The sequence below is a fragment of the Topomyia yanbarensis genome, chromosome 2 (assembly GCF_030247195.1).
Source record: "Topomyia yanbarensis strain Yona2022 chromosome 2, ASM3024719v1, whole genome shotgun sequence".
In the NCBI taxonomy this organism is placed as follows: domain Eukaryota; kingdom Metazoa; phylum Arthropoda; class Insecta; order Diptera; family Culicidae; genus Topomyia; species Topomyia yanbarensis.
Window position 1 is genome coordinate 404,702,209 of NC_080671.1, and position 10,149 is coordinate 404,712,357.

General features: G+C 41.3%; 1 protein-coding gene across 4 annotated transcripts; it reads left to right on the forward strand.

Annotated features, from left to right (window-relative positions):
* The first annotated feature begins 223 nt into the window (after positions 1-223).
* On the forward strand, positions 224-5,776 carry LOC131684998 (endoplasmic reticulum chaperone BiP). Of its 4 annotated transcripts, none has more exons than XM_058968324.1 (2): positions 224-481; positions 3,065-5,776. In XM_058968324.1, the coding sequence occupies exon 2, from the start codon at positions 3,075-3,077 to the stop codon at positions 5,046-5,048; it is 1,974 nt and encodes a 657-aa protein (XP_058824307.1). In that variant the 5' UTR covers positions 224-481; positions 3,065-3,074; the 3' UTR covers positions 5,049-5,776. The 4 variants fall into 4 exon arrangements, with proteins under 4 accessions (XP_058824307.1, XP_058824305.1, XP_058824309.1 ...); XM_058968322.1 differs by lacking the exon at positions 224-481 and adding an exon at positions 2,079-2,154; XM_058968326.1 differs by lacking the exon at positions 224-481 and adding an exon at positions 2,222-2,361.
* Positions 5,777-10,149: the final 4,373 nt, after the last annotated feature.

The window sequence follows — 10,149 nt, forward strand, 5'->3', positions numbered from 1 at the left end:
GTATTGGTGTTTCACCGTTCACCTAACCAAAATAGTATTCACCTCAGCCCTCGGCAAATCCATTCATATCAGACGTTCATTGATAATCTTCTTCTTGAATGTTCTCTCTTCTCTCTCAAAAAAAATGTACACCACGCACTCACATTTGAGCCGGTCGTGGTGCGCTCGGATTGGTCCACGAAAACCGGCTACGCTACGGCTGTACCCAGAGAGACGGGGGGATTTATTTATTTGCCGGAGCGACCGAACTGTGTAGTATCATTCGAACAACAGAAAAGTGAAGAGCGTTATTTGAAAGTATTGTTCAAACAAGTAGAAGTTACCGGAGGAATAATTAAAGAGAAGGTTCTCATATATAGTGCAAAGGGACGTAAACTAACGGGATTTGTCGTCTTCCAAGTTCGGATTTTTGGAAAATACGAAGCTTCTGTGATTATTGTGATATAGAGTAAACGCATAAAACGAGGCTGTGCTGTGGAATGTAAGTGGTATAATTAACATGCGTGTTGTAAATCAGTGTTTTGTCTTTAAAAGGTGTAAAGTTTTGGTTCTGAATCGGACTCGAATTATTCTATTATCAGTCGAATCTAGTGGTGTTTTCGAGAATTTTCCTACGGGATAATTTGTTTCTAGAAAATTTCCCTCAACTGAGAAAAGTATTTGTGCGCATGAATGTATCTCACTTTTTTATGACTGCTTTCGTGTGCGAGATATAGGTATCGAGTTGTATCCGATAGCTAGAGGACCTTTTCGAAAAGACGTGGAAATATCGAGGGATTTCCAATGCTCGTTCTCAGAGATTTTCCAACATCAAATTATGTCGTCAATTATTATGGTTTTGTCAAACTGCAAAATGACGTGAAAACACAAGATGATACCAGATAAGGTATTTACATACGTTAAATTAGAGTTTTGATTTTACGATTGGTAGAATCGACATGATGTAAATACTGCATGGCTATCAAAAGACATGAAAACTAAATTGAAACAAATTAATCTGAATATAAAGTTACCACTTTCAAGCTTTCTGAGCTTTTTAAAGAGTTTACCACCAATAATCTTATGCCTTTGCTTCTCTTCGAAGCAGACCCTCGGGAAATATAAGTGAATCTGTCAGTTATTTATAAATGAATAAACATTTATAAAATATCAGTAGTCAGAATGAAATTTTACGATTGGAATCATGATTAATTTTCTATTTGGTAGAATATTGAACTGCCGAGCTTTAATTTCTCCTCTCAGGTGTTTTTCCTGATTTCGGTGCAATTCGTAAAGCATACAATAATAAATTTTTCACCATAATAATTGTGGATCGGCATAGAGAATCAACAGTTTTATATTTACCATATATATTCAAAACACTTGACTGGATAAGCTTACGAATAAACCAAAAGGATAAAAGAAAGAAGTCATTAGCGTAGATGACTAGATTTCGATTTAAAAAAAAGCCGGTCCGGGAAGAATTTTTATGCGCAAGGACGACTAAAATAACTTATATCCAGTTACTGGCGTGGTTGATTTCTGAGCTTATAATTGAAAACTATGACGGCCAATTTCTTCACTTGGATGAAAACCAGTTTTGGGCTAATTGATTACCAGCAACCTGAAAACTGGTTGTCAGCGAAAACCGGTTTTCATCCAGTGAAGAAATTGGCCGTGAATGTTTATACTTAATCTAGTAAATGTCGGATGCAAACCAATATTGTGATCCGTGGCAGCTTTTTATTTTAGCCATATACATTACGAATACGTGAATTTGTGTTGTAAAGAACTTGAATTTTGCCATCATTTTTTGTTAGTACAATTAACTGCCACGAGAAACAACAAATTACAAGTTGTAAATTTATATTAAATCATTTCGGAACAGTAATAACATGTCCATAGTTTTATGATTTCATTTTATTAATATCCAACATTGGTTGATGATTATTTCAAAATCAGCTTTCATTCGATAAATAAACGACGTTCTCCCCTGGATTAGATATCGACTTGTTTAACATGGCAGCGATTTCACTACTACATTTGCAAAAATGATTCGTGAGCGAAAAAGCTTGACGTGTTCTTCTCTCCCGGTCGTTGCTTGGACTCTCCGATGACCAGTTATATGCAGTCTCGTATGTCTGTCTTTTCTGTTTCAATCGAGAGCTTGGAAAGGTAACAGGATTTTTTTAGAAAGATTTTACTGGTGCGGTTTATTTCTGGAAAGTCAAAAATTGTGTAAATACTCTTCTATACCGTAAAAAGTGAAATCGTGTTTGCACTATTGTGATTTTACGCGGTTGATTTGAGCCTTGGTAACCGAGGAAAAGTCAGATGTGGGTCACACCTTTTAGTGCTAAATAGGCGTCGAAAAAACTAACGGTACTGTTACATGTGGCACATATCTTCGACAAGTTGTCATATAAAGGGACTTGTCTGGAACTGAGTATTAATTTGAACAGCATTTTTCCTTTTATTTCAATGTTCAAATACCACGAGTTTCTATAGTGTTCACAGACCATAGAGATTATAGCGGTGACCGTGGTAAAAATGGAGAGACGTAACACATCCCGAGAGAACGTCTGACGTGGCCCATTTTTATTCACGCATCGCTTCTGCTTACTGACTTCTTATTCCTTTAATTTTTATTTATTGTTCTTTGATTTCTTTTGTAGTTGCTATGGTGTTAGAAATCGACGAAGATATGCAAAATTAACCGTTTATAAACTGACAAAGATTGGGCCTAAATCGACAAATTTGTATTTGAACTTTTTATTTGAACTTGTCCTGATACTAGGTGCAAAGCAACAGAAAACCGTATTCAATAAAATTACAATTACAACTTTGTATGTGTGTAGAAACCATAACTGCACAGGTGACTTGTCTCTAAATTTTAAAACTTATGACTAGTGCACCTGGTATAACATTCATATCGCGAACCTGATTCAGAATTCAACACTATCGGGTTTTTTTTCTTTGAAAGCAGACATCAAATAACACCGTACGGGCAAAACCCACTTTCAAACGTAATCCCAATAAACCTGCACATGTTTAATAAACATTTTCAACCCGTCTTTCCTTCCAGAGTCCCCACAATGAAGCTGCTAATACCGTTGGCCCTGGTGGCCGCCCTGGCCGTGCTAAGCTGCACCGCCGCAGAAGAGAAGAAGGAACAAGATTACGGAACAGTCGTCGGTATCGATCTGGGAACCACGTACTCCTGCGTGGGTGTGTACAAGAACGGACGCGTCGAAATCATTGCCAACGATCAGGGTAATCGAATCACTCCGTCCTATGTGGCCTTCACTGCCGACGGTGAACGGCTGATTGGTGATGCCGCCAAGAACCAGCTGACCACCAATCCGGAGAACACCGTGTTTGATGCTAAGCGACTGATTGGACGTGACTTTACCGATTCGACCGTTCAGCAGGATATCAAACTGCTGCCGTTCAAGGTAGTGGAGAAGAACTCCAAACCACACATCAAGGTGTCCACTAGTCAGGGTGAGAAGGTGTTTGCTCCGGAGGAAATTTCTGCGATGGTGTTGGGTAAGATGAAGGAAACTGCCGAAGCTTATTTGGGCAAGAAAGTTACCCATGCTGTTGTTACCGTGCCGGCTTACTTCAACGATGCTCAGCGTCAGGCTACCAAGGATGCCGGTGTTATCGCCGGGCTGAATGTAATGCGTATCATCAATGAACCTACGGCTGCTGCTATTGCCTACGGCCTGGACAAAAAGGATGGCGAAAAGAACGTGCTGGTGTTTGATCTGGGTGGCGGAACCTTCGATGTATCCCTGCTAACAATTGATAACGGTGTGTTTGAAGTCGTCGCTACCAACGGAGATACGCATTTGGGAGGCGAAGATTTTGATCAGCGTGTAATGGATCACTTCATCAAGCTGTACAAGAAGAAGCGAGGCAAAGATATTCGCAAGGATGTTCGAGCTGTTCAGAAGCTGCGTCGTGAAGTCGAGAAAGCCAAGCGTGCTTTGTCTTCCAGCCACCAGGTCCGCGTGGAGATCGAGTCGTTCTATGAGGGTGATGATTTCAGCGAGACCTTGACCCGTGCCAAGTTCGAGGAGTTGAACATGGATCTGTTCCGTTCCACCATGAAGCCTGTACAGAAGGTTCTGGAAGATGCTGACATGAATAAGAAAGACGTTGATGAGATTGTCCTGGTCGGAGGTTCAACCCGTATTCCTAAGGTTCAACAGTTGGTTAAAGAATTTTTCAACGGCAAGGAACCATCCCGTGGTATCAATCCCGATGAAGCCGTCGCTTATGGAGCTGCTGTTCAGGCTGGTGTACTATCCGGCGAACAGGATACGGAAGCCATCGTTCTATTGGACGTCAACCCATTGACTATGGGTATCGAAACCGTCGGAGGTGTCATGACCAAATTGATCCCTCGCAACACTGTCATCCCAACGAAGAAGTCTCAAATCTTCTCCACTGCCTCGGACAATCAGCACACTGTCACCATTCAAGTGTACGAAGGTGAACGTCCAATGACCAAGGATAATCATTTGTTGGGTAAATTCGATTTGACTGGCATTCCACCGGCTCCACGAGGTATCCCACAGATTGAGGTGTCCTTCGAAATCGATGCCAACGGTATTCTGCAGGTTTCGGCCGAGGATAAGGGAACTGGTAATCGGGAAAAGATCGTCATCACTAACGATCAGAACCGACTGACTCCGGATGACATCGACCGTATGATCAAGGATGCCGAGCGCTTCGCTGATGATGATAAGAAACTGAAGGAACGTGTCGAAGCTCGTAATGAGCTGGAAAGCTATGCCTACAGTCTGAAGAATCAAATTGGGGATAAGGATAAATTGGGCGCAAAGCTTTCCGATGACGACAAGAGCAAGATGGAGGAAGTGATTGATGAAAAGATCAAATGGCTCGACGAGAACCAGGACGCCGAAGCGGAGGACTACAAAAAACAGAAGAAGGAGCTTGAGGATGTCGTTCAGCCGATCATTGCCAAACTGTACGCCAGTAGTGGAGGTGCGCCACCACCAGCGGCTGGAGATGATGATGATCTCAAGGATGAACTGTGAGCGGCTATTTCGTGTATAGCGTAGTCTATTAGTCCTTCGTACTAGTTTGTTAGCCCCCCTTCACCACTCGATCAACATGGCAAAAAAGGGTATGGTAGAGGTCCGTTAGGGAGTGCCCTCAATACTATTCATAGTATTTGAGATAAAGAATACTGTAGCAAGAATTCCGACAGTATGAGCGAGTGGAAAACGGGATCGAATGTTCGTGTAATAAGCGCGTTAGATTCTCATCTCATTTTTCAGATGGGAAAGAAACAAAAAAAAAGTTAATTTAAAGAACAACACTAAGAACTACATTTACGAGCAAGACGTTGATTTGTCTAATTTATTGTTGTCTTAATTCTCTGCTAAGGTAGCCCGTGAAAAAAAAGATTCGCTTTCATTTGTAGTAGAATCACCTTCGGGCATTACAAACCAACTGTGACTGTCACAAACCACGTAATGATCGTTTATTTTTTGAGAAAGTCTGAAGTCAAGAATTTTCCTAGTTTCTTGCTGGAATCTTTTCCTTTCTCACCATCGACTGATTGTATGTAAGTGTGCGTGATTCATTTCAGATAAATAAATAATATAGGAACCATATTGCAGCACAGGAAAGTGAGTTCGAGAGCATCAAAAACTAGAATAAAATTAGCAGTGAAATCGTGAATGAGCGATGGTAAACGAATTAACAAATGATGTATGAGACGATGAAATAAAGTTTTTATAACTAAAATAACCATCGAAAACTTGTATTTATTATTCATCAAAAATATATTTTCCCTATATTTTACTCTAAACTATTACATCGGTTGGAGCGATTGTTCCCTAACATTTGGCTAATCACTTCCCATTTTTTCAAATGTTTCAAATCGAAAAAATGCGGTGGAATTTCATTTTAAGCTTTATTTTTTTTTTGTTTATTTTTAAGACTTAATGAGTTAGCATAACTGAGCTGTGGATCTTTCGTGTTTCTACAAGATGCAAAAATAAAACAACACAAGATACTGCTTATCCGTTGAGTCTTGTAAACGCAGCTTGCTGCTGAGTGTTGAGACCCTTTTTCTAGGCGATAATACATTAGCTGTGTTGTCCTCTGCAACTTGGTGGTGTGTCCGTCTGCATTATCTTCCCGTGTCGTTTACGTTCGTGTCGTCATCGGTACTGCTTTCATGCTGTTTACGGTTGGAGATTATACACCCTTATTCTTGTTTACGATGAATGCGAGATTCGTTCGAAAGCGATTCGAACGAATAGCAAGCCCATTTGATTTTGCTGTCGTAAACGGGAATACAAACCTTTTTCGAACGAATGCTGAATTCGTCGTAAACAAGAAAAAGGGTGATAATTTGTTTTATGTTCTAATGGGCCGCTGTTTTAAAGCCGTTTTCATCGGAATTTGTTTTTTTTCAGTGGTGGCGCTTTTGGTAATGGTAGTTAGTTTGCTGGCACTGGGCAGGATCGTTATTGAGTTTGTCTCGCTGAGTCCTGCGCTATGTAGAATCTCGACATAGGTGTGATACCTGATCCGCTCCGTCGCAACTGGATACTGCGGTTCGTATGCTTCTGCTGCCTTCTTCAGCTCTGACATCGCAAGGAATCCAGAATTCTTTAATTCTTCCACCGTGAGTAAACAAAAGTGCTGAATCGGTTTATCTGATGAACCTGTCCAGACAATGCGACAATGTGTCCTCGGAATACACCAACACTTGGCGGTACATTTTTTCAACATCCGCTGCAAATACCACCGGATATGACCTGAACCTCAATAGTGCTTCGAGTATGTCTGCATTACCGTTGGGTGCATTCAGTAGTATGTCGTTGAGCGCTACTCCGGAAGTCGTGGTACAAGAACCATCAAAAACGACTCGGAATTTGGTCGTAAAGCTATCCTCTTTCACGATCCCGTGATGTGGCAAGTAACAAGACTGGGTATAGTCAGGATCCGTTTCCATGTAACCCAATTTTCGATACTCGTTCATGAACGCTGCGTATCTCTCCTTCAAGTTTGCATCCCTTTAAAATCTGCGTTCAATGGCAATGATGCGTTTGGTATCTGCGGCTAGTGATTCTAAAGCTTTGAATTGTCTAGTCGTAATCTGACAATAAAGCGACCCTCCTTCGAACGTGTGACAGTCGAATCGAAATGTTCGATGACCCTGACTAACTTCCTATGTCCTAAGCTTTGAATTTGGAAGTTCTTTGTCTTCCCAGAATAGTCGCAGAGTGCGATCGATGTCAACATTCCGACGCAGGTTGTTGGAAAATGAAACGCTGTGTCACATGAATACCAGTTGTTATCCTTGATCTGTCCCACTTGAAGTATGGACAGGAAGACCTCTGCTCCCAGTATGATGTCTAGTGAGCTTGGTATGTTGAATTGCGGATCAGCTAGTTTAAGACCCTCCTAATACGGCATATTTGATGCGTTAAATTGTTGGTACAGCAGAGTTTCTGTCAACTTCCCCATAACGTACGCTTGAGTGGCGAGCTTTGCTTTCTCATCGATACGCGATGAAATCACGAGCTTGACCATGCCGGCGGTGGTTCCGACTACTTTCCCATCGACACCTGTGACTTCCACAGTAGCATTCATACGCTTAAGTCCAAGGCACTCGGTACAGGTCTCGGTGATAAGCGATGGTTGAGATCCGGAATCGATTAGAATTCTTCCCTCCTGCAACTTCCCATTAATTCCCCTAACATTAGCCACCATCGTGGGTAGCAGTGCGAAAACAAACGGTTCACTGTTGACGTTTTATTTTTACTATTTTTGTTAACGACCTATTGAGTCAATTTGTCAACAGTTGTTACGGCATTCAATTAGCAAGGGACTGAAAGGTGAAGTATATTTTTCAATATTAAGAGCCATAGTACTCAAGGGAGAGCAAGGAGTTGAAAGGAGAAAGTTTAGAAAAGCGTGGAAGGATCATATATGCAAGTTTAGAGCTTACCGGTGACTTAGCTTTTTGTCTGCTGGCGTCAAGATCTTTTGGCATTAGAAAGGCGAATCACCTGAGTCTACGGCATGTCCGGACAAGCGTAAAGTAACTTGTTACTTCATGCTGTCGGAACCGGCCGTAACAAGTTACAGTCCCTTGCTAATTAAATACCGTAATCACTGTTGACGATTTCCGTTTCTTGTTCCTCTTGTTTACTTGACAGATTCTCGCTACGCTTCTTTAGCGGTTGCTTGCTATCATTTCGGCTGCTTGCTATCCTTTTGACAGCTTTACATTCCGTTGTAGCTCCTGCTGGTCTGCTTGATCTAAGACTGCTGGCTTATTCTGACGACAAAGTGCCGCTATCTGTATTTCCAAAAGTGCTCGAATTTCGTCTCGCAGACCGTTATTCGGTGCACCCGATTTGGAGCTGAACACCGATGCATTTTCCTGATTACAACTATTGACTGTAAATATTCTTTATTTGGAAATACACCTCTTCGATTTGGAGATGGTAATTAAAGATCGACGCTATATCCTCCAAATGCTCTGTGTGCTCCTTAATCGCAGTTTGAACGGCTTCGAAGTTTCCGGCAAGTTCCATGAGCTTTTGTCGCCTTTCATGTACGTCCCAGACCGAAGGTTTTTAGCATTTGCATATCACGCACGACGGATACTCCTATCTAACTTTTGCAAACATAACCTACCGTTGCGAATGCAACTTTTCCGCGGCGGATTGTTCCATAATCTGGCTCGAAGGAACAAATTGTCACGAAATGCGAATAAGCTGACCGTACATAGATTGCAGAGCACTTGAACCGATAACCGGAGCCCGAGAACAGATACACCGGAGGAGTTTTCAGGAAAACGTAAGTACAAAAATTTATTTATTTCGTCACGTGAAGTGAAAATTTTTCTTCCTATTTTCCGTTTACGTCTGTATTACAGTTGATTATAGATAGACTGTTGATGCACCAAGGGGTGCACCCCAACACACACCTTTCTGATCCGATTCAGTGACGGTTTAGTATCGTGCACGGACGCCAATATTCTTTTATATACAATTCAAATTCGAGCATTTCACGCTTGTCCGGCACGGTACTGTGCCAGAGAAGTGTGCCTGTTCGTATTTAAATGTATAACAAACAAAATATTGGTGTCCGAGCACGGCACTGAATCGGATCGGATAAGTGTAAATAGTGCTTAAGGGGTTGCTTTAATTCCCAAAAGGGAAAATTGGATTCAACCAATTTGCGCATTAAGGGCACAAGACCAAACTTAAATTAAGTTTAAATTTAGTGTTTCGATTTCATCTCGTCAGTAACCAGCACCAGCTGGGTGTCTAGTTGGACGATGTATCTAAACTAGTACCCAAATTAGCACTAGTTAGACACAAAAAATTCCAACTGCGAGCGTACCAGTGAGCAATAACAGCCTTGAAACACAGAGGACTCTGGAATTCTCTGGAAATTTTGAACATAAAACCTAGCAGTCGATTTGCTTTGTCGATAGTCGCTGACAGGTGATTGGTATAAGTTAGCCCACAGATAACAGACGTTTAGGCTAGAACAAAATTTCTTCAAAAACCTGTGTAAACTTTCAAATTGATAAACGTTGGAAATCCGTGTTTCACTATTGCCATCTGCGCAACTGTTTGTTACACGTGTTTGACAGCTGTACTCTAACTGCATTGTATCGATCACTGCGTCATATACAAACGTTTGCCAAACGTGTTTCAGACGTCTGATTTATTCTGAATTTCAGTAGCGGGTATTTACACACGATTCAAATCGAGCCTAAACGTCTGTTATCTGTGGTTAGCCTTTCATCGAGAATAACACCTAGATCTGGTGGTCAACGCGTTGCAGCTGAGTTCCAGCAATGTTGTAGTTGAAATTAAGCATGTCCCTTGTACGATGAAAACTGATGACAAAACATTTCGTAACACAAAGGATCAGCATGTTTCTTTGACATCAATTGTAAAATGTATCAATGAGACACGGAAATCGGCCTCATTCCTTATCACCAGAAACATCTTCAAGTCATCAGCGAAAAACAGTTTCCCTCCACGCATTAGAACGAAGACCGCATCATTCACGAACAATGAAAATAGTAATGGACCTAGTGTACTACCTTGAGGAACTCCGGAACTATTACAAAATGATTCTGACATGTTGTTA

Excerpts from the sequence above, each read along its gene's own strand:
- LOC131684998 (XM_058968322.1), top strand. The coding sequence starts at position 2,093 with ATGACCAGTTATATGCAGTCTCGTATGTCTGTCTTTTCTGTTTCAATC. Across the intron at positions 2,155-3,064 it reads TCAATCGAGAGCTTGGAAAG|AGTCCCCACAATGAAGCTGC; the intron begins GTAACAGGATTT and ends CTTTCCTTCCAG.